The sequence below is a fragment of the Sabethes cyaneus genome, chromosome 2 (genome assembly GCF_943734655.1).
Source record: "Sabethes cyaneus chromosome 2, idSabCyanKW18_F2, whole genome shotgun sequence".
In the NCBI taxonomy this organism is placed as follows: Eukaryota; Metazoa; Arthropoda; class Insecta; order Diptera; family Culicidae; genus Sabethes; species Sabethes cyaneus.
This window is the reverse complement of record NC_071354.1, coordinates 189,473,895-189,498,084: the sequence shown is the minus strand read 5'-3', so window position 1 is coordinate 189,498,084 and position 24,190 is coordinate 189,473,895. Positions and strand designations below refer to the sequence as shown.

The 24,190-nt window shown below is 37.1% G+C and overlaps 1 protein-coding gene across 1 annotated transcript; it reads left to right on the top strand.

Moving 5' to 3' along the window:
* Window positions 1–6,108: 6,108 nt before the first annotated feature.
* LOC128737251 (retinin-like) lies at window positions 6,109–6,897 on the top strand. The gene is made up of 2 exons (XM_053831856.1): window positions 6,109–6,170; window positions 6,234–6,897. Exons 1-2 carry the CDS (start codon window positions 6,159–6,161, stop codon window positions 6,582–6,584), a joined length of 363 nt encoding a protein of 120 aa, XP_053687831.1. The 5' UTR covers window positions 6,109–6,158; the 3' UTR covers window positions 6,585–6,897.
* The last annotated feature ends 17,293 nt before the right edge of the window (window positions 6,898–24,190 follow it).

Below are 24,190 nucleotides of genomic sequence, written 5' to 3'. Positions count from 1 at the left end.
TGCTTTTTTTTGTGTGGTTTTCTCTCTGTGCCTCACCCCTTTTCTGTTAAGTTTTTTCATCCGTTCGTCTTTTTTCCATTTGTCGACCCTGGTTTTAGTATAATTTCCCTTTTTGATGTCTTTTCTAACCCGCTTTTCGTTTCCTACTGTTCCATTTTTCCTCTTATTATGTCCTACTTTTCCTCATTTTTTGTCACGTTTTGATTTTCTTTTTGGTTTTAACCCGGGTCTCTACCGTTTACATTTTTTCTAAATTTGTACCGTTTTTTCTCGTTTTTTGTTAATTTTCCTCCATTTTTTTTCTTCCGCATTTTCTCTTTTCCTATTCCTTCTTTTCAAACTAGTTTTTCTTTTTTTTTCATTTTCTTTCCTTTTCACCTGTTTTGCTCTTCTGTTTTCCCTTTTTATGTCCAGTATTCTATCTTTTTGCCATGTTTTCCTCTATTCTTTGCCATTTTCTTCCTTTTCAGATGTTTTTCTTTTTATGTTTCGATTTTCCTCCCATTCTGTCTTTCTTTCTGTTTTTTTAATTTATTCCTCTTTTTCTCAATATTTTCTGAAACGATGGTTCTACAATTGATGAAGGGACGGTAAGGAAAAGAATGAAGAAGTATTTTTTGGAAATGGAGGAGAAAGAGTGGAAAGGAAGGGGGGGGGGGTATTAGGTAGCTACGCTTAACAAGTTGTCGTTGTGACTCCTACCTTTTGTCCAATGCTGGAAAGTGCATGGGTCGAACCAAGCTATAATCTGAGATTATAACCGGATTTGAACCCACAACACCCGCCAGGGCATGTGGCTCATTGGTACCCGTGCAGCGGCATGGGTTGGACTATTTTTAGACACAAACTGTAACTCTTCCTCCACCATCTGTAGAAACCACCGACTGAAAAGTTTAGTCTAACTTTGTGTTTATTGGCGGGACGACGACACTATGCAGACCCTTGCGACTTACAAGGTACTGCGTGTGACGCTGTTCGTCTGTCAGCATGTTAGCCGCGATTCTCAGCTCGGTGGAAGGCTCCGGTCCTATGAAACCTAGACCAAACCTTGAAATGCGGTCAAACATACATTAATTTTTTTATTTGAAGCGGTGGTTCTACAATTGATGAAGATACGGTAGGAAAAAGTAATGAAAAGTTTTGTTTTGAAAATGGATGGAAAAGAGTGGAAAGTTGAGGGGATGGAGGGTTATTGGTAGGTACGTTTAACAAGTTGTTGTGACTCCTAACTTTTGTCCAATGCTCGAAGGTGCATGGGCCGAACCAAGCTATAATCTGAGATTATAACCGGATTCGAACCCACAACACATTCAACCCATGCACCTTCCAGCACTAGGTTGGTCGATTGTGTCTTGGACTTCGTCATCTGCGCTGTCACATCACATGTGTAAAATGTTGCTCGTAATCTTTTTGCAGATGACGAACGGCAGCCAGCATATTAGCCCCATTATCGCACGTTACCGAAAAAATCTGTTCTGTCGTTAGCCCATAAAAAGATATTGTAGCCATTATGTGATCTTATAATACCGCCCAGCCTAGCTTCGAGGTACGATGCTGGCCTAACAAGCCAGTCGTCGTATGTTCGAATCTCGGCTAGACGGTGCTTGCTAGTTAGAGTCAGTAGGATTGTTGCACTGGCCCCGTAATTTTCCTGTACTCTAACAGCCGGCTGCGAAGTCTATCGATAAAGAAGGGTAATGTCTAAAGACGGTATAAACCCATGGCTTTGCTTTGATGTGATCTTTTAGGTAACTAGTTGTTTGAGTTTCTTTAACTTCTATAATACCTGGAATCATTACCTATAAAAATGGATTTCTGTCTATCGGTATGTTCCTTATAACGGGTGACAACTAAAATTTCACATGAAGCATTTCCGGGTAAGGCCATCGACCGTCATCATTTGACTTAGATCTGCGTGGAGGCGCCAGGTGGGAGCTTGGGAGAACCAGAGCTATGTTTGACGCTCTTTCCAGGTAAATCTCTCCATTTTATACCCATTTCATCAATTTTTCATCCATCTCGACAATGGATAATGTATCTTTAATTTCGATAAATCAGATCTTCTTCATGTATCTTTGTCTTTTTTTGACAGCTTGAGAAAAAAATCCAAAATGTTAGTTGTCACCCTTTAGAATCGAAAACTGTTAAACCGATCGGCGTGAAAATTTGCATGCAGCGGTTTTTGGGGCCAGGGAAGGTTCTTATGATATTTAGAGCCCTTCCCCTCCCTAAGAGAGGGGGCTCCCATACAAATGAAACACAAATTTCTGCTTAACTAGAGAACTAACGGGTGGCAACTAAAATTTTGGATTTTTTTTCTCAAGCTGTCGAAAAAAGACAACCATACATGAAGAAGATCTGATTTACCGAAATTAAAGATACATTATCCATTGTTGAAAAAAAATTAGTATACATTTGAAAACGGTCCGTAATCGACTGTTCAGGGAAGCTTTTGTTTGGCGTCGATACAGGAGCGTTGTACGGCCGTCATGTCAACTTTGCGAATGCATCTCTTGATGCTACCAATCAACTGTTTGCAATTCGTGGCTCTCCAGTTATTTTTGTACACCAAGGAACTCAAAATCTCTAAGAAATCTTCTTCGATTGGGCGCACTGAGACAGAACGATTCAGGAACGATTGTGTTTTTTGGCGTAATGCGATGATGCTCTATCCGGCCAAAACACGTATTGTCCATCTGCATGTTGTTTTTGAAAAAACTGGATCAGCATTTTCTTCTAACATTCGTCTGGTGCATCTTAATTGATAGCCAAACCAGAGGGCTTGTTGTTGAAGAAACGAGAAAGAGAACGACGTCCTTCTGCGTCCACAATTTTGGCTGGTCTTCCACTACCTTGCTTGCGAATAGTTGTTGGGCATCTTAGGATATGGTAAACAGTCGAAGCCACAACAAATTTGCTTTTTAAATGTTGTACCGTATACTTTTTGCCGAAATGTCTGTTGCAGTTCGTAGAAGTGGACAACGCGCTCCCGCAATGTTTCTTGTTTCGATGCCATTTTTAGCAAAACTGGGCAAGCGTCACCAAAACGAAAAATATTAACAAAAAGAGGAGAGAAAGAGCTAACACTTACATACTCTCATTTCTCTCTGAGCTCGTTTGTTGTTGAGCATAAGTGCCGCGAAAAAATTCCAAAATTTTAGTTGCCACCCGTTAATCAAGCAATTGGAACCAAATTTGGCATGTGGGTGTTTTTGGAGGCAAGAATTTTTTCTATGGTGAATTGAGACCCCTCTCCTCTTTAGAAAGGGAATCATGACCCCTCTCCCCGCTTTTATACAAATGAAATACAAATTTCCGCTTGTCTCGAGAAATAATCAAGCAAATGGAACCAAATTTGGTATGTGGGGGTTTCTGGAAGCAAGAATTTTAGGAGGGTACTTTCCACGAAAAAGTTTTCCGTGAAATGGTACATTCCGCTTAAGGTTTTTTGCGAAATGCTTTTCGGCGAAATTTTGAACAATCACGGCGAATATTGCTATCCGTTTTCTGGCTAAGCAATGAGGGGAGTTGTTTTCTACTTTACTGTGAGGAAAAATTGCAAATTTGTATTTTAAACTACCCATCCCAGATAACCAATAAGCATTAACATAAGCAGTAAATCAGCATATCTGTCATTTTATACTGCACGTTATTGTATATTAGCTTTTTGACTGCATAGGTGTTGTAAATTGGCATCCAAAATTCTTTTCTAATTCTTCGTGTCGGTAAATAGTTGCAAATTAGCATTGTCAGCACTATAAGAAGGTTAGCAGTAAAGAAGCTATATATTTTGCCAAAATAGGATTTAAGGGGACTTAAATGCTTGTTGGCTAGCATTTGAATAGCATTGGTGATGCTTATTGGTTACATGGGATGCTTTCATAGTTACGTAACTGCCAAAATGAATCATCTAAGGTTGAACTCCTCAGAAACTTGCAAAACTCAAGATTGTGACAAAGATCATCCGAAATTCATGATTTATGTACAACACAGTTTAATTTGTGGCAATACGAAGTTTGTCACTCCAATTTCAAACCTAAAAAGTAAAATTTTAAGCCCAGTTTAATATCCCCTTTTAAGAACAATTTCAAGTCTTATTTATCTCCAATTTCATCTTTGATTTCAAGTCCAATTTTATGTCTAATATAAGAATTTCATGCCATATTACAAGTGCAATTTTAAGTCAAATTTTATTTCGATTTTCAGATTTAACTTCAAGCCCAATTTACCGCCCAGTTAGCTTCGAGGTACGATGGTGGTCTAACAAGCCAGTCGTCGTATGTTCGAATCTCGCCTGGACGTTCTTGCTAGATAGAGTCAGTTGCACTGTTGCACAAGCTCCGTAATTGTCCTGTACTCTAATAACCGACTGCGAAGCCTATCGATAAAGAAAGGTCAAGCCTTGGAAATACGTTTAAGCCCCAAGGTTTTGCTTTTTTTTTCAAGTCCAATTTGATGTCCGATATTAAGTCTAATTTCAAGTTGAATTCAATTTGAATTTCAACTTTGATTACAAGGCCAATTTTAAGCCTAATATCAAGTCTGTTTGCGATGTCTGGTCCAATTTAAGTACAATATGAATCGATATCCCGACTCATTCAATGTTCAATTTCTAATTTATTTTCTGTCTGACATAAAGTTGTATTTCAAGTCTATTTTAATTCCTATTTAAAGGTATAACTTTAAGCCTAATTTAAAGTGCATTTTGAAGTGCAATTTTTAGTACAATTTTGAGTCCATTTTTGAAAAATCTTCCAATCCAAGCTCAAGGTCGAAACTCAATTCCAAATTGGAATTCTAATGCCATGTCCATTTTTAAGTTTATTCTCTAATCCAACTGGAAGTTCACGTATGGGTATGGCTATGGTATACATTTTCCGCCTTTTCTATAAAAATCAATGTAAAAAAGTCTTCATGGAACAACTCAGAATTCTGGAGTTTTTATCCTAATTGGTAGTTATTTCTTTGATAAGTAAATTATTGCGAAAGAAATATCTGCAATCTTACGTTAACTTGCTAGTTTTCAGGCCATAACCCCAGGCCATAAAATTTTGAAGAGTCGGTACCCCACCATTCCGTGTAAATCAAAACCGCATAAAAACCGCGTAAATTTCGCATTAATGAACCGAACAAATTTCGAACCTTGAGTACAAATACGCGAAAATTTCAAAATTTTCGTAAAAAATCCATGTAAATATCGAAATTCACATAAAGAACGCATATAAAACGCTGCTTCAGTGTAATATAGCTAATGATTATGAGTAAGCGTGTTAAAAAATATACTGAAAACATTTTAATTTCATCGGTACCTAATAGACAACGGCTCTCAAGATAACGTTTTTGATAAAAACGCAATAGAAATGTCTTTTTCTATTCTGTCAAAACTTTTGTTCAGCTCATGCAAATAACGAATAACTTCTGTCCAATTTCTACAGTTTGTTCCAGGTACTTATGTTAAACGATTACAATTCACCTCAAATAAAGCACATCAAAGCACTATTAAATCACAAAATTTCAAAACATAACTGGTATGCTCAAGTTTCGCTCCCATTGGCGCTCATTCCCATTAAACGCTGTTGACAAATACGATTCGTTAAGATCGAAGAGACAAAATATAATTTACCATCGACCAAACATCTAAGCCGATATTGCGCCACGCGAGCCCTTCAGCACCTCTCGCTCACGAACGTGCGAACGCCGACCATCGGTTAATAATACATAGAGCTTCTAGGGGCTCTCACTCGTATTCCTTACGGCGTACCACCCCCAAACCGACCGAGATCGTTTGTGACCGCCTGGACGGTTCTGAGTGTCGACAGCATACCAGCAACCTACACTTTCTTGCAACCCTGGACCTCTGTGCTGCTGCGGATGACGGTGCCGGTGCGGTGTTGCATGCGGTATGTGCCTTACATCTGCATCACCACCATTGTAAAAAGTTAACCCCTTCTGAAAAGCTTCTGGTAGCGTGCTTTTACCCTTGCCAGCACTGCTGGTAGCTCTATATGAATAACTAAGTGGAGCCCAATAGCCGCACAATAGCCGTGTGTCCGGGGTATAAAAGAAGCTAGCTGACTCAGCTAAGATCATAGTTTAATCCATACGTTCTTCAACACAGACCTCTTGGTTTAAATTCAACAATCGACCTTCTGTTCAAAATGTTCAAATTGGTAAGAACAAACCATAACATTCTTTCCATAAAAATGCAGTTCTGAACTTTGGCTATCTTCCAGGTGGTGTTGTCGACTCTTTTGACGCTCGCAGCAGCCCGTCCAGGATACAGTTATGAGCCCTACGCATATCACGCACCGGCGCTGATCGCTAAGCCGGAAATCTACTACGAAAAAAGTGTCATCGCAGAACCTGCCGTTGCCCACGTGGGAACCGTTGTTAAACACATTCCGACGGCCGTTTCTCATCAAAGCTCGACCGTCGTGCACAGCGCGGCCAAATACGTTGAACCCATCTATGCGCCAACCGTTAAGCATACCGTCGTATCAACGCCGATAATCAAGACGGCTTACCACGCACTGCCATCCTATGCGTATGCTCCAGCTTTGCATTATGGACATGGACACTGGTAGAAAAATGCAACAAACCTCAGAAAGGACCTCGAAAAACGGGAAGCATTCTGCGTTAAAATACTGACTGTCTTATTATGCTTCAAAACCAGGAAAAAAATCGTGATATATTAATACTCCAACTAAAATTTGTGCCGTTCTTACTGTAATTAACGACGAAAGTGATTAAGCCCGGCAGTGTGTGTGAATGTTCAAAACGTTTGCAGTGATCCGGTGACCGACGACGGCGCTATGTTCTGGCTTCTTTTGTTCACTTTGATTGTTGGTGAAAGATAAGAAGTTCGGATCGGAAAGCTGCGAATAAAAAGTGAGCCAAAAAGTTACAAAAAGCAAAGTTTTATTTAAAAAGAAATCCAGATCGCATGTGCTCCATATATCGATCGGTTGAGAATGGAAAAGTAATCAAACAGCATTTTTTCTCTCTATGTGTAGTGCGCGCTTGTTGCACCATGCATTGTGGGTTCGCCTATTCCAGATTGCAGTAATAGATTGGCGGTCGAACCTGTTCTATAATAAAACAGGGAGTGTAGGTAGCAGGTTACAAAATATGGCTTCTTCAGAAATAATGGTGAAAATAGTGTGCTATAAGTAATTTATTTCCTGATTGGTTTCGTTACTGCAAAAATTGAGGCAATTTTGATAATCTGCTCTTCCAGAAAAGTTTTCTCATTGTTTGGGATACATTTGTTTTTGATTTGTACATGCACTTTCAATACTTCGATAAACAAAATCGTGTTCTTTCAACTAATCCATGAAACATTTATCCTTTGGATAAGTACAAAGCTTTGGTAAGATACCATAAGATAGGTAGTAGTCCGTAAAAATAAAACAGTTTTAGGCCATTGCAAATCATTTTAAAAGTTTTTGTCCCCCCCCCCTTGGAAATTGGCTTGAAAAATCGGGGGGCAAAAAAATAATTTGTAGGATATGAGTTAAATTTTTTTTTACAAAATCAATTTTCTGTGGGCTCTACAACCTGAAAAACTTGAAAAATGAGTGTACGAGTTGAATTAACGCTTCTAGCATGAAATACAAATGGAAATTCAAACAGCGGAATTTCCGAAAAACGGCCAAAACTTTTTTCTTTCGTTTTTGTCTTTTATCGTAGATTTTTGCATGGAAATTAACAACGTATATGTTAAAAGCAAGAATAGTTTTGGTTTTCAAGTTTAAACTTAAAATAAAAATGCCTAAAATCCATATTTTTTTGCTCGATTCAAAAATTCTCTTTGTTTTTTCCGACCTCCCCCCCCCCCCCCTTCAGTGGCCCAACACCGGAGGGACAAAAACTTTTTAAAATATTTGTAATGCCCTTATTATCGTATTAATCTTATGAGCGAAGTACAGCAAACGCTTTTATTCTTATGGCCTATTAATACTAAACATAGCGAGATATTCATTAATATTAATTTTTAATTTCTTGTTGCCAATATCAGCTACCCTATCCTGCATGCTTAGTACACTTTGAAAAATAGAATTTCCTTATTTTCCGTAGTTTTCTCAACGATTTGAATGACAAAGAAACTGAAATCCTATCCGAAAATTTTCCATTAATTAGACAGACTACTGTCGTTTGCTGTTTCTGTTAAGGGGACATGAACGACATGAAGAGAAAAAAGAAAAAGAAGACAAAATTTTGTTTTTTCTGGCATCTATTTTTCTACTTTTTCGTTTTTCTTAAGGTGTGTTTTGTTTACGAAACTGAAAAGTTATAAAAGTCTTTGCCAAGCTACTACCTACAAAACAAAAAAAATTTTGTTCCAATACGTTGTGTAGTTTCTGAGAAAAAGGTACATAAAGTTTAAAAATCATGGTTTTTCAGGAACGGTGTTTTATTTCGCCGAAGTTGTTCCACGCCGCACTGGAATGCTTATGTGTATGATCGTTTTTCGGCCACTTCCCGTGGTCGGATCATTACAAATTTAGTATCAAAATAAGCGGAAAAGATTGCAGAATCAAAATCTGAAATAAAAAAATGATGATTTTTTCAAAATTGTTGGTCGTTTATGTCCCCTTTAACTTTCTAATGAAGTATTCTACCACAGGGAATTCATTTTAGGAAACCTTCAACCTGATAATGTTTCTACTGAACTGAACTACTTCAAGATTTTATAAAACATGTTAACTTTTCGGTGCTTGGTTCATATGATGTGATTTTTCGAAGTAGATCATCTTCGAAAAATATTTTTTTTATCACTAAAGGATTATAAATGGATGAATGGAAAAAGAAAATTAATCGAAAAATTTTCTATTTTTCACACATTCTTTCAAACCTTTCTTTAAAGTTTTCATGGGCGTAGAAATTTTTGTGAAAGAATGACAAATTTTATGAATCATGAAAAAATATTTATTCTCAAAGCTTGGTTACGATTGGTGTTTTCTGGGAAGATTACGCCCCACAGGGTAGTAATGTGGAACCACTTCTCTACTCTTTGTATATAAATGACCTTGCGGCCTTGCTCTTAAGTCGAGCAGATAGATTGTTCTTTACTGATGATTTAAAAATATTTCTAGTAATCAGATGTATTGCAGATAATAGAGACCTTCAATTCTTTTAGATATTTTCAGTCGTTGGTGTGGAAGGAATTTGTTAGCGTTGAATGTCGACATGCAATATTGATTTACTACGAAGTGCTAAGGAAGAAACTCAGTAGAGAAGAAGAAGTGAAAGACCTGAGAATCGCTCTTGACGAACCCAGCTGACTCTAAAGCCTTATATCTCTGAAATCATCGAGAAAGTTAATCGAAACTTTGACTTTATGTTCAAAACTGCTAGAGAATTTGATGGTCCACTCTGCTTCAAACCCCTCTACTGTTCCACCGTTCAATCTACGCTGGAATGCGCCAATATTGTATAGTGCCATCAAGAAAACTTTGAATTAACAATCTAGAAAGCGTACAGTGCAAGTATATTCGGTATGCTCCGGGTCAGCTACCGCGGAGCAACCCTCAGAACTTGCCTCCATATGAAGGTCGCTGTAAGTTGCTGGAGATTGACGCACTAGTCAAAAGACGACAAATGTTACAAGCAACTTTGGTTTGGAAGTTGCTAAATGCGCCAGATCTACTGTCACAGATTGGACTGCACGCACCATTCACGTCTACGAAGGTAAGGTGCTGCCACCTGGATAAGTGTAGTCTATGAATGAAGCAAGGATAGGAATTTATCAAACAGTGCAAAAACAGCGAGACTTTAGACCATTCTTCGTTCATACTTACATATTGGCAGTCCCAATTCCACAGAAGGAATTTCATTCAACGCAATGGATCACCAACTCCGCCATGTTGTGAATAATGCAGCCATTTAATCGATATACTGATTTATTTTTCTTCAACGAATTGCCTCAATTGTATCGCGAGCCCATGCTTGGATCTAATTTTTAGTACTTAGGTGTTCATGTTGACAAACTTGTCCAGTGGATTATAGAAATCTATACCTATAAAAAAGGATTTCTGTCTGTCTGTCTGTCTGTCCCTATGTTCCTTTTAGAATCGAAAACTACTGAACCGATCAGCGTGAAAATTTGTATGTAGGGGTTTTTGGGGCTAGGGAAGAATCTCTCGATGGCAAAAGACCCCTCCCCCCACTAAGAGGGAGGGGAGCTACTATACAAATCTATGCCTATAAAAATGGATTTCTGACTGCTCTATGTTCCTTATAGAATCGAAAACTACTGAACCGATCGGAGTGAAAATTTGCATGTAGAGGTTTTTGGTGCCAGGGAAGGTTCTTATGATGGTTAGAGATCCCTCCCCCCACTAAGGGAGGGGGCTCCCATACAAATCTATACCTATAAAATGGATTTCTGTCTGTCTGCCCGAATGATCCTTATAGAATCGAAAATTAGTAAACCGATCGGCGTGAAAATTTGCATATACGGGTTTTTGGGGTTAAAGACCCCTCCTCCCAATAAGAGGGGATGGGCTCCCATACAAATGAAACACAAATTTATGCACATAACTCGAGAATTAATCAAGCAAATGCAACAAAATTTTACATGTGGGTGTTTTTAGAGACAAGATTTTTTTCTAAATAAAAATAAAATTTCCTCATTTTCTGTAGTTTTTGCAACGACTTAAATGACAGAAAAAATAAGAAAACCTATCTGAAAAATGTTCCATGATGTAGACAAACTACTGCCTTTTGCTGTTACTGTAACTTTCTATTGAAGTTTTCTACTACCAGAAATTCGTTTTAGGAAACCTTGAACCTGATAATGTTTCTACTGAACTAAACTAGGTACTTCAAGTTTCTATAAAACATGTTTACTTTTCGGTGCTTATGATGGGAAATTTCGAAGTAGATCATCTTCAAAAAATCTTCTTTTTTTTATCGCCAAAGGATTATAAATGGATGAATGAAAAAAGAAAATTAATCGAAAAATTTTCAATTTTTTACACATTCTTTTAGACTTTACATGTGGTTGTTTTTAGAGACAAGAATTTTTTCTATGGTGAATTAAGATCCCTCCCCACTTTAGAAGGGGGGGGCTCCTATACAAATGAAATACAAATTTCCTCATAACTCAAAAACTAATTAATCAAATGGAACCATATTTGGCATGTGGGTGTTTTTGGAGGCATGATTATTTTCTATGATGAATTAGGACCCCTTACCTTTTTAGGAGGGGGGGGGCTCCCATACAAATGAAATACAAATTTCCTCATAACTCCAGAATTAATCAAACAAATGAAACCAAATTTTGCACGTGGGTGTTTTTGCAGGCAATTTTTTTTTTCTATGGTGAATTGAGACCCCTCCCCTCTTTAAGAGGGAATAATGCCCCCTCTCCCTTATAAGAGGGGGGGCTTCCATACAAATGAAATACAAATTTCCTCATAACTCGAGAACTAATCAAGCAAATGGAACCAAATTTGACATGTGGGTGTTTTTGGAGACAAGAATTTTTTTATGGTGAATTGAAACCTTTCCCTATTTTAGAAAGGGGGGCTCCTATACAAATGAAATATAAATTTCGTCATAACTCGAAAATTAATTAATCAAATGGAACCATATTTGGCATGTGGGTGTTTTTGGAGGCATGAATTTTGTCTATGATGAATTAGGACCCCTTAACTTTTTAGGAGGGGGTTCCCATACTTGATAACTTGAGAAGTAATCAAGCAAATGGAACAAAATTTGGTATGTGGGGGGTTTTGGAGGCAGGAATTTTTTAATGATGGTTTGAGACCCCTCATCCCTGTGGTAGGGGGATAATGACTCTCATACAAATAAAACAAAAGTTTTTTGCGTAACTCAAAAATTAATCGAACGCGAGAAATTTTAGACTCTTTCATAAAACATTAATCAATAACAAGACCATCAAAAACTAGAAATAGTAATATTTAATATTTCAGTGCGAGACCGCGCCACAGGCCGCGAGTGTTGCCGGCGACCTGCCGTCGGAAGCGCCGGTCACTGCGGGGGGCAGCCCCCCGAAGAGATCACCTCTATCTAGGTTTATTCATTTTCCTAGATCTACTGACCTCTGTTACTTTCCTTAGTTGGGTCACCCCTGCGAAATGGTACTTTCTACGAAAAGATTTTCCGTGAAATGGTACATCCCGTGTAAGGTTTTTCGCGAAATGGTATTCTGCGAAATTCTACATTCCGCGTTATGGTCTACCGATTGGTGTTCTGCAAAATGATATTCGGCGAAATGGTTTGTAATGATGGCGAATATTTAAATGCTATCCGCTTTATTTTATCAGGCTAAGCAATGGGGGGAGTTGTTTTCTACTTTACTGTGAGGAAAATTTGTATATTAAAACTCCCATGAACTCCCCAGAAACTTGCAAAACTCGAGATTGTGACAAAGGTCATCCGAGATTCACGATTTATGTACAACACAGTTTAATTTGTGGCAATACGAAGTTTGTCGGGTCAGCTAGTGAGAAATATAGTAAACTATCTTGTATGTTTTTCTACAGTTTTATTCCGTGGATTGAACATACAAATGAAAATCCCGGAATTGACTTTTGACAGAATCTGTTGTTCATTTATGTTATCTTTAGTGGAGAGCGAGAAAGTGAGAGAAGTGAAGAGCGAAAGAATGAAAAGTGAGAAAAATAGAGAACGAGAGAGTGAGAAAAGTGGTGAACGAGTTAGCGAACGAGAACGAGAGAGGGAGAAAGAAATATAGATGAATAGAACAGGGCGGTAGCAGAAAGAGATAAAGAGAAGCGAGAGATGCAGAGAAAAGAGCGATAGAGAGAAAAGAGAGATAAAGATAGAGAGAAAAGAAATTTAGAGAGAAGAAAGTGACAGGGAGAGATACAAGGAGAAGAGAGAGAAAGGGATAAGAGAGATAGAGAGATGACAAAGATGATAGACAGGAGAGACTAAAAATAGACGAGAGAGAGAGAGAGGGAGAGAGAGGGAGAGAGAGAGAGAGATAGAGAGAGAGAGAGAGAGAGAGAGAGATAGAGAGAGAGAGAGAGAGAGAGAGAGAGAGAGAGAGAGAGAGAGAGAGAGAGAGAGAGAGAGAGAGAGAGAGAGAGAGAGAGAGAGAGAGAGAGCTGGATTTCAATATTCGCGCAATAACGCAGCCCACAGGCAATTGATTTCGTAAAAAAATGGCATATATCCTACAAATTATTTTTTTGCTCCCCGATTTTTCCAGCAAATTTTCAAGGGAGAGAGGTGGTGACAAAAATTTTAAAAATGATTTGCAATGGCTTTATTGTGGTTGCTTATATTACGTCAAACTTGTTGGCTGTACCACGTCTTTTATAAACTGTGGTGTAGCAATACAAAGTGTGGTGTTGCAATACAAAATGGCGCACCGATCAAAATTGATCTTATTGCGGTTGCTTATCAAACCGCAAATAAAAATGTTAGTTTTATAGAGTTACTAGCTGATTGCCCAATCTCACTCGGAGCCTCCTTGTCACTCAGTCACTTGTACATCTGTTTTTGTAACGAAAACTCTCATAATGCAAGAAGCAAAATCCTGTTTTCATTTGAATATATCTACTCCCTTTGTCAGTTCCTCTTACGTTGTCCCCCAAGGGGTGAGGGGTTGTAAATCTGTCTTCTTCTCGATAATCCCTATAAATCGACAGAAAACCTTTTTTACGTTTTTGAATCTCCCCCTTCTTAATGGCCACCGTATTCCCCCTTTCAGAAATACAACAACTTGTATAACTGCGATCGTTCCAAATGCAAGAGAAACGCACCCCTTTACCCATTTGATCCTTTCTCTCGGGGGCTTCGGAACATTCGCAGTATACTGGCTATAGCCAGTGGACACCGGAGATATCTCGAGTTATCTCGGTGTATGTCAAAAACTAGTGTTTTCCACCGATCGTATCTTTTTCATAACAGAAAAATTAATAATTTAATAATATTCATATTTTTTCCAAAACCAGTGAAAAGAAAACGGAAATCCGCCAACAAACAACCAAGAAATGGCCATTTCAGTGTTTAAATTTTGTCAAAATTTTGCCAGTTCCGATAATTTTCTCTAACTCTTGTAGCTTTTATTCTGGAAAAAGGGGGGGAGGGGTGCTTATTCGAAACCACGTGTTTTGGGAAACTATCTGAATTGGAAGTGAAATAGAAATTGCAGTTTTTATTAAATATGATAAATTACCTAGAGTTTGTATATGATATGACAAATTTATTGCTTTTGTAATCCTTTTTAGGTATGGTAAACTAAAGCCAGGTGACTTCAAGTGACAAAGGAATATTTGAGAAGTTCATCAAATCGTGCTATTCATTTTTCGATCATCAAAGGCATATTAATATTAATTTATCTAAACCGGTAGTGATTAGTTTACTAATAATTAATTAAATTTGTATCAAACTTACTGTAAAATCCAATATTTTTTTACCGATCTCGAAGTTCACTTTACTTTCGCGAACCGGCCTACGACTTATAAGTGGACTGTATAGATAGACGAATGCGATTGGATTTCCGATGTATCCAGCACTAGTGACCCGATCCACGTGCGTTAACTGTATTTAATAGCGTCATACTATTTTTGTTAGGGTAAGTTCGTAGAAATAGGTTCAATACAATTTATATAATCCAATATAGTTTTAAATTCAAATATAATTGTAAATAAATTTTGATTAAGTGTATAAACATTATTTAGAATAAGCAAATTTTAATTATCATTTTAAGAACCCTTTTTGGTATTTAACACTTACAATTGCTTCAATTTATTAGCAATGTTTCGGTGCTCTATAAGGAGAATTAAATCGTTATTTCCTTCAGTTCCGACTATCGACCTTTTATTTACCAACACCAACCGGGTGATGATACCGATGCACCGTGCTCGTACTTTCACTTTTCGGAATTGGACTGCGATGCACTGCCTCAAGGATGCTGGCTGCACCAACTTAGCACAGTCGTCTTGTTGCCTATGAGCAAGGAAGACAACCGGCCTTTGCTGTAATGCGGCTACCTGGAAACCGAACTGTGCAGGCGAAAATGTCGACTGTCTGGTCATCACAGAATTACGCCAGTAGTGCAGGAGAATCGGGTTCAGATCTAACAATACGCACACATCTGTATGCGTAAGTGAAACTGGGGCAAAGAGGTTTCTGGGAAGTAGCTAGGCAGCACTTTATGTGCCGAAGGGCCATGTTGACATATAGAATACGTATCTTTTCGACCAATAATATTCGCTTATTTAGTAGGGTTTCTTTAAATTTACCTTAATTCTCCTACTTGCGACGGAAGAATCCCACATGGCGTGTTTTGTATTTTAATGTCAAAACCACTCGTATACAGATAAAGATAACGCAATGACCTTGAGGTAGGTATATATACGAAGAAGTGACGCATTCTGACTATGAGTCTGGCGCAATCGATAACCGGAGTAACGACAGAGGATTAATAGACACCGCACCGGTAGGGCAAAATGTGTCAACTAGTTGGTATTTTGGTTTCGAGTTACTAGAAATACTATTACCGCTGTTTTAATCCTTTTAGATTACCATTGTTGCGATTGTGGCCGCGCTACCCTGTATCATAGGTCAAGCGCCAACAATTGATGACGAAGCCAACACAGTTAGTCCTCAAGATATATTCGATCTGGATGAAGAAGACTTTCAAATCTGGCTCTCTGGAAGAACTCCTAAGGCTTGGACAGATGGAGATAAACCAACTACCAGCACCACTAGCACCACCAGCACCACCAGCACCACCAGCACCACCAGTACCACTACCACGACTGCCCCTCCGAGCACAACCACCGAAGAACAACTGAATAGTATCGATGAACAAACCACGTCACTGCCAGATCTAGCGGTCACTGACACCCCAAATAGACTAAGAATTTCAACGACGACTGAATCCACGACAGACAATAAGCCAGGATATGTGTACGAGCCACCAGCCGACCAAACTTGGCTGAAAATGTTTATGCAGCAAACCCAGCAATTCACTAATCAACTAGCAACCGGCTTTAATACCCCACCCGAGTACTCCCAGTATGGAGAAACTGCTTCGAATTGCATTCCATTTGCCCAGCTGATGAACCATCAGCCTGGTGCTTTTTCGTTCCAAACGTCGGCTACAATCCACCGGTTCCAGGATGCTGGCCAAACACCGTCGACATCCACACCAGCCGCGCCGCCTCCCTTCCCGGGCAACTCTCATCATAGTGATTTATTCTTTCAACATAATCAACCGCAGAAACCGATCCCATCGCCTCCACCGCCATCGCCGGCACCAGTGGACCAATATTTTGGTTTCCCAAAACAAAACCCATATCCGATCGATCAGCAGCGACAAAGTCATCGTGTTTCGGAATTTTATGGCAATCCGGCTTATTTTGGACAACCGGTTCATTTCGTCCCACCTGCAGTTGATGCACCAGTTTTTTATAGTTACTACTGATTAAACTAGTCCCACAGTGTGTCATTCATTGATATTGATTGATGTTTTAATATTTGTTTATGTGTGACGTCAGATGTAGGTAATGACTAAGTAACTAATTTAATAAAAAAAAATGCAACATTTCAAACACATCTTGTCTTTTAGAGGTGGTTTGCAACTGTTCCAATCATCTACGGTCAGCAAATATCCCGTAAAGAAATCTTAATTAGAGCACTTTCGATCGATATTGAGCTCGTAGCTTCAGAGCTCGCAGGAGACGAGCCAATTCTAGCACTTTCAAGGTTATTTTCCGAGGCATATAGTTCGAATGCTGTATATAAATAGATGTTTTTGCAATAAAAGTGAAAGATATTCAAATTAATGCAACTGTTTTTCATTTGAATGCAAAACAGGATATGTGCTTCGGTTCTTCTATTAGCACCGGTATTTCTATTTTATTTTATTATTTATTCATATATAAATAACCGTTATGTGTGCGACAAAAAAAACACCTTTAGCAGGGCGACAAGGGTACCCGGGTACCCAAAATTGATATTGTTATAACATCAACAATTTTAAACCGATTTTGATGAAATAGGTGTCATTTGATTCGTTAATTTATCTAGTTTTGAATTATGTGGCCATTTGGCCTTTAAAAGATTTACGGGGCCCAAAAATCCGGAATTCCGACAGAGTGTCCGCTGTGAGGTAGGGACCCGTTTGTATTGCAGGAAAATCAGTCATGCGGGTATAAAAACTCTAAAAATTCATACAATGAACTATTTCATATAATGAGATGAATCAGGTTGGCCATTCCAGAGTAGGTTCCTGTGGGGTCATGGGTGGCCAGTCTAGAATTGGAGGTAAAACCTAGCAATATGGGTATCAAAGTTCTTGGAATTAGTTCGGGAGGTAATATTTTTTACATTTTGATGTATTTTGATTGGTTATTTCGAAAACGGTTTCTACGGGGTCACAGATCATACCGCAGGATTCAAGATAATGCTTAGCATTATCACAACAGTTCAAAACGTAGAACAATCCGATACATTTGGAACCAGTTCCCAAATTATTTATCAGTACTAAACTGGCCATATCAGTTCAAAACATCTAAAAGATCCGCTAAACCAATCCTAATAATGGATTAGGCACCCAACTGGCCATCTGTAACCCTACAGGAACCCAATTCTGGAATGGCCAATGCGATCTAAAGTCACCAATTTATATAATAAGATGAAAAAAGGGTCCACAATGTCAAGTTCAAAGCTAATAGCTTTGCTGAAAGCTGATATTCTTTCAAAACAAGCGGCTTCCCACGCTTTACCGGACGTTGCTCCGGAATTATTGATTCCCGGGAACTACATGTCATTTGATGGCCAAATGCTTTGCCTAATCAAAACTGGATAAATGTACGAATCAAATGCCACTGGTTTCATCCAAATCGGTTCAAGATAGCCAAAGTTATAAACATAGCAAATCATGGGTACCCGGGTACCCTTGTCGCCCTCCTACGTAATAAAAAAATTCAAGTGCCTCTCATTGGTAATTCCCTTTATGGATATGCACCAAAAAAACCTCAATTACTTAAGATCAACGAGTTTTACGATGTCGCAAAATTTCAATGACGTATGTTTTAAATTGAATGAGTTATAACTATTTTAAAACTGAAAAGGTACCCGGGTACCCTGTTGCACACATAACGGATAATGATCTTCGAAACATTATTAATATTATTTTTCATGCGAGTAGGCAACTAAATCTAAATGTACAAATAACTTTCTGTTGGTACATATTGGGAAAGAAAGTCCTTGCCAAAACATTTTACAAAATAACATAATTCAAAGTTTTTTGGTAACGGTAGTCTTCCCAATAGACGCATGGAACGGCAGAAGACAGTAAGGCTTATACAAATTTGAAATAAAGTTTATGCCGCCCCACCTTTAAAAATTTTCGCAATGTGAAGGGGCAAAAAAATAAAGTGTTATATCATTATGTTTCATCTCATTTTAAATTCATCTTATTTTAAAAGAACCGAATTAGATTGAGACACAAACCAATCAAACAATATATTACTGAATCTCGGTACCGTTTTTGACGGAGATATTCCGAATTGCAGTGAGATTATTTTTCCCGCCATATATAAAAATAGAAATACGACACATTAAACAATCCGGAATATTAACTATCGGTGCTTTCGTGGCTCCAAATTGGTCATTTTATTCCGTAGTATTCCAGTACTCATCCTAATTTTGGATGTTAGGGGCGTAAAACTCAAAGATGCAGTTTTTTACCATGCGTTGGAGCCATGCAGAAAGGATGTCACTGAACTGTTCGAAACTTGAAATTTTCTAACTATGATTGTTCTGATTATTATTGGGAGGAATGGTGGCCCTTCTATAACATCAAATCAAATCAAAGTTATTTTGCTTTTTTGAGCTAGATAAGGATTTCCTATCTCCCGGAGCTAGATAAGGACTCCCGAATCTCGGCTGGGAGAGGCTGTTAGAATCAAGTTAGGATCGTAGCAACTAGCCCTGAAATTGTCCTGTACTCTAACAGCTGGCTGTGAAGTATGTCGTTTGTGAAGGCATCACCTGGGCTTTGCTTTGCTTTTAAGAATTTCCTATGCGCAGTGAATACTCTTCCGAATTTTTCTGGTACGTTCATAGTTTAGTTATCAATCTGGCTGAACGATTTGAGAGTGTTGCGAATTTAGTCAAAAAAATAAGTCAAGGTGATCGAACCATCCCTGCCAGAAGGAATCAAAGATGCCAAAGAGTTGGGAACTTTTTCGCGGTCGTCAAATAGTTGTTACCGAAACGGTTTGCATCCTTATACAAAGGTAAACACGTTATTGTTAGAGACAAACATAAGCTTAAGAACGGCCTGATATTCAAGATTGAAAGGTTAATCAAGAAACAACCGTTTTTAAACGTGAATAGTTTTAGAGATTTGTTTTCTTGAAATATGTCGGTAGCACAGCATATGCGTTCCAAGTAAAAAAGTTGTAGTGACCTAAACTGCTATTTTCAGACTATGATTATGATTAGATTATTCAAATGAAGGTCAAGTTATACATTTGTGGCTATCTAAGGTGATCCTGAGGCACTCCACTATTATCAAACTGGTTTATCTTAAGCTGGATGCTTACCTTATGTGCTTGGGTCGAAAAATTATGGAGGTTGGTTCGGTTGAACTAAAATTTAAGTACTGTACAAAATTCTTGTTTTAAATTTTCAATAATACGCAAAACTAAACACTGGTTTTTACTCTTTTGTTTAGTTATTGAAGGTGTTATATTATTTTTGTTTCTTGCCCCCCCTTCAACAATATTTTGACAGCAGGACATAAACTTTTTTTCAAATTTGTATAAGCTTATTGAAATCAAAGCTGTTTATGGTATTCAAACAGAGTGGGATATTTTTTTTATTTTTAAAACTCAATTTTTGCAGAAATACAGTTGTAATAGTGCAATGTAGACGTATAATGTTTTACCTGCAAGGATACTAATATTTCTGGTAAGGAACAAGATGTTCCCAAATATTTTCAGGATGCCTAATGGGTTTTGAAGGGTACATAAACGACCAAAAATTTTGAAAAAATATGACCACTTATAAATTTTGATAGATCCTTTTTTCATGAAATTGCTGAATAAGGATAAGTAAGTTGTTAATAATTTGATTAAGTGCAAGTAAAAGTAGGTTGTAAGAGCAAATATTATTCTTTAACATATACATTGCGTAGTAAAGGTCTAGTTTATAGATTTTTGAACTATGCATAATTTCCTGTGATGCCTATTTGATTCACACCAATAAAGTTTTGTAAAATATATTTCATCAATTTTTATTAACCTTCGGTTACTCACGCTGTTGTATTTTGTATAACACGTGTAGGTTTTTGAACGCCATATTGTTATAAAGTTACAAATCGTTGTGTAACTAACGTATATTCTTCAATAAACTTGAAATGAGGAAAATGTCATAATTATTCAATGCATTAATACTTTAAATTGTTGGGAAAATTGATCAGCATAAACTGACATCACAGAAATGAAGCAATCAGCATATGAGGTGTACCGGAATTGGCCTGGAATTTTCTCTCGTTTCTTCATATGGAAAAATGGTGTCTGTATGCATCAAAACAATCAGCAATAATGTAAAATGTTTAAAATGTATCCGTCTGTTGGTAGTCGAGTAATTCGGGGTCAAAATTAGGGTAGTTTTTATAATCAAAGTTCTACAGTTCCTAAACAAGATCAAACATAGAGGTATACTATATTCAGCAAAGTTGTGTATTTTTACTATTTGTGCAACTTTGTAATACATGAAAAAGTCATACAACAGTTATGAAAAGAGCTAAAATAAAAAACTGATTTCACTAATTCATATACAATAAATAATATTTTTCTAGCTTCGCTGAAGAGATAGGGGGTTACTGTCTTCAGCAAAATTTCTTGTAATAATATACTCTAAAACTTTGCAGAATACATCAATGTGTTATATTGAAACTGAAGAAAAATAATTTTTTTATTCCACTTTTAGGGGGATTAATCAAAATTTAAATTGCACCAGACGATAGAACTTTCAATTTCAAGAAATTCTTCCAAAGGTTCCATAAACCTAAAATCAAGTTTTCCCAGTCAAAACTCTAGTGCGCATGTCTTTTTGGCATTGGGCCATTGTGCGCTCGAATAACCTGTATTACAAAAGTTGGCGCGAGTGTTCGAGGGTTAATATCTTTTGATTGGCAAAACCAATTCTACTGAAATTTTGCAGATATATTTGCAGCATTAAAATCTCTAATCTGATGTCAAAATAATTCAAACTAGATAAATCATCTTAGATGAAATGGTTATAAATTATTATAAATTTTAATGTGTTGTATTCAATTGCTCGTAACTTTCAAATTGAACGTCCAATCAAAAAACAAATCAATAGTGATCTATTAAGCTATGTTACCTTTCAAATGAGACTAATAGCGCCTAAGTCGGTTTAGCCATCTCTAAGAAACAGGCGATAATTATTACCTTGTCAAAACAGGTTTTTTTAGGATAACTTTTAAACTACTTGTTTGTTTTCAATAAAATTTACCCGAAAAATTTATCGTTAACAAGAGCTTTCATTCGATACCAAGATCGTTGAGATCGGCCACTTGGTTCCGGAGAAAATCGTGTCACGTAATTTTCACGTTTTTACTTATAACTTTTAAACGAAATGTCGGACCTCGAACTAATTCAATAGTGATATACTAAGCAATAATACCTTTCAAACAAAAGTAATAGCGAACAAATCGGTTCAGCCATATCCGAGAAACAGGCGATAGAAAAGTGGCGCCCCGCACATACATACACACATACACACACACAGACATTGCTCAGTTCGTCGAACCCTGTCGATTGGTATATGTGGCTCGGATCAATTTCGTGTTTTTCGACCAATTCCTAAAGCTTTGTTATAGTATAACAAAGGTAAAACCAAAAAAAACAAAACAACAACAACAGTATAACAAACATTATTTTAAAATAATATAAAATTACTCAGAATGACATAGAAATGACGACACAAAAATAGAGCAAATGACCCAAAACACAAGTAGAACAGAAGAATGATACAAAAATGATACGAAAAAGCATCTTACGAATAAAATGCAAAAATGACACAAAAGTTGGATAAAAATTACATAAAAATTACCTCACAATATGGTAAAAAATAGTACCATTATTTGTGCCTTTTAGAACCGCTTTAGAAATAATTCTGCCTTCAAAAACCCCCACCGTTTTATATTTGCTTGATTAGTTCTCGAGTTATGTAGCAATTTGTGTTTCATTGGCATGGGAGCCCCCCTTCCAGAGGGGGAGCGATCTTGAAACATCATAAGACGTTCCCCGCTCCCAAGGTAGTTTTAGAATAAGGAAATTCGACAGACAAACAGCCAGAAATACATTTTTACCTTTGTTATACTATAACAAAGGTTTAAAAATTGGTCGAAAAACACGAAATGGATCCGAGGCCCGGAGGGCCAAGTCACATATACCAATCGATAGGGTTCGACGATTTGAGCAATGTCTGTGTGTGTGTGTGTGTGTGTGTGTGTGTGTGTGTGTGTGTGTGTGTGTGTGTGTGTATGTATGTAATGATTTTTTCTATCGCCTGTTTCTCAGAGATGGCTGAACCGAATCGTTCGCTATTACTTTTGTTTGAAAGGTATTATTGTCTAGTAGATCACTATTGAGTTGTTTCGTGACACGACGTTTCGTTTAAAAGTTATAGACAAAAATGTGAAAAATACGTGACACGGGTTTCTCCAGAATTACACGACCGATTACAACGATCTTAGCATCAAATGAAAGCCCTTATTAAAGCTAAATTATTCAGGATTTTTTAATTGAAAACAAACAAGTAGTTTAAAAGTTATGCTTAAAAAATCTGTTTTGACAAGGTAATAATTATCGCCTGTTTCTCAGAGATGGCTAAACCGATTTATGCGCTATTAGTCTCATTTGAAAGATAATATATCCTAATAGATCACTATTGAATGATTTTTTGATTGGACGTTTAATTTGAAAGTTATGAGCAACCGTATACACCACACCAAAATTAACAATAATTTATAATGATTTTAACCAAGATAATTTACCTAATTTCAATTATTTTAATATCAAACGAGAGGTTTTGACACTACGAATATATATGCAAAATTTCATAAGAATTGGTGGTACCGGTCAAAAGATATTAACCCTCGAACACTCGCGCCAACTTTTGTAACACAGTTACTCGCGCGCACAATAACCTAAAACCAAAGAAAACGTGCGCACTAGAGTTTTGACTGGGAAAACTTGGTTTTAGGTTTATCCAACCTTTAGAAGAGTTTCTTGAAATTAAAAGCTCTATCGTCTGGTGGAATCTAAATCTTGATTAATCCCCCTAAAAGTGAAATAAATAAATTTATTTTTCTTCACTGTCAATATAACACATTGAAGTGTTCTGCAAAGTTATAGAGCATATTATTACAAGAAATTTTACTAAAGACTGTAACCTTCTATCTCTGCAGTGAAGATAGAAAAATCTTATTTATTGTATATGAATATGTAAAATCAGTTTTTATATTTTTGCTCTTTTTGTAATTGTTGTATGACTTTTTCATGTATTACAAAGTTGTACAAATGATAAAAATAAACAACTTTGCTGAATATAGTATACCTCTATGTTTTCTTGTTTAGGAACTGTAGAACTTTGATTATAAAAAATACCTTAATTTTGACTACGAATTACTCGACTACCAGCAGACGGATACATTTTAAACATTTTACATTGGCTAGTTTTGCTGCATACAGACACCATTTTTCCGTATGAAGAAACGAGAGAAAATTCCAGTTGGGGTCAATTGCGGTACACCTCGCATGCTGATTCTGCTTCGATTCTGTGATGTCGGTTTATGCTGATCTATTTTCCCAACAATTTAAATTAATAATGCATTGAATAATTATGATATTTTGCTCAGAATAAGTTTATTGAACAATATACGTTAGTTAAACAACGATTTGTAATCTTATAGCAATATGGCGTTGGAAAACCTACACGTGTTGTACAAAATACAACAGCGTGAGTAACCGAAGGTTAATAAAAATTGACGAAAATTATTCAAGAAAACTCTATTGATGTGAATCAAATAGAATGGCATTACAGGAAATTATTTATAGTTCAAAAAGCTATACACTAGACCTTTACAAGGCAATGTTACTTTTATTTTCACTTCTCAGATTAATAACAACTTACTTAT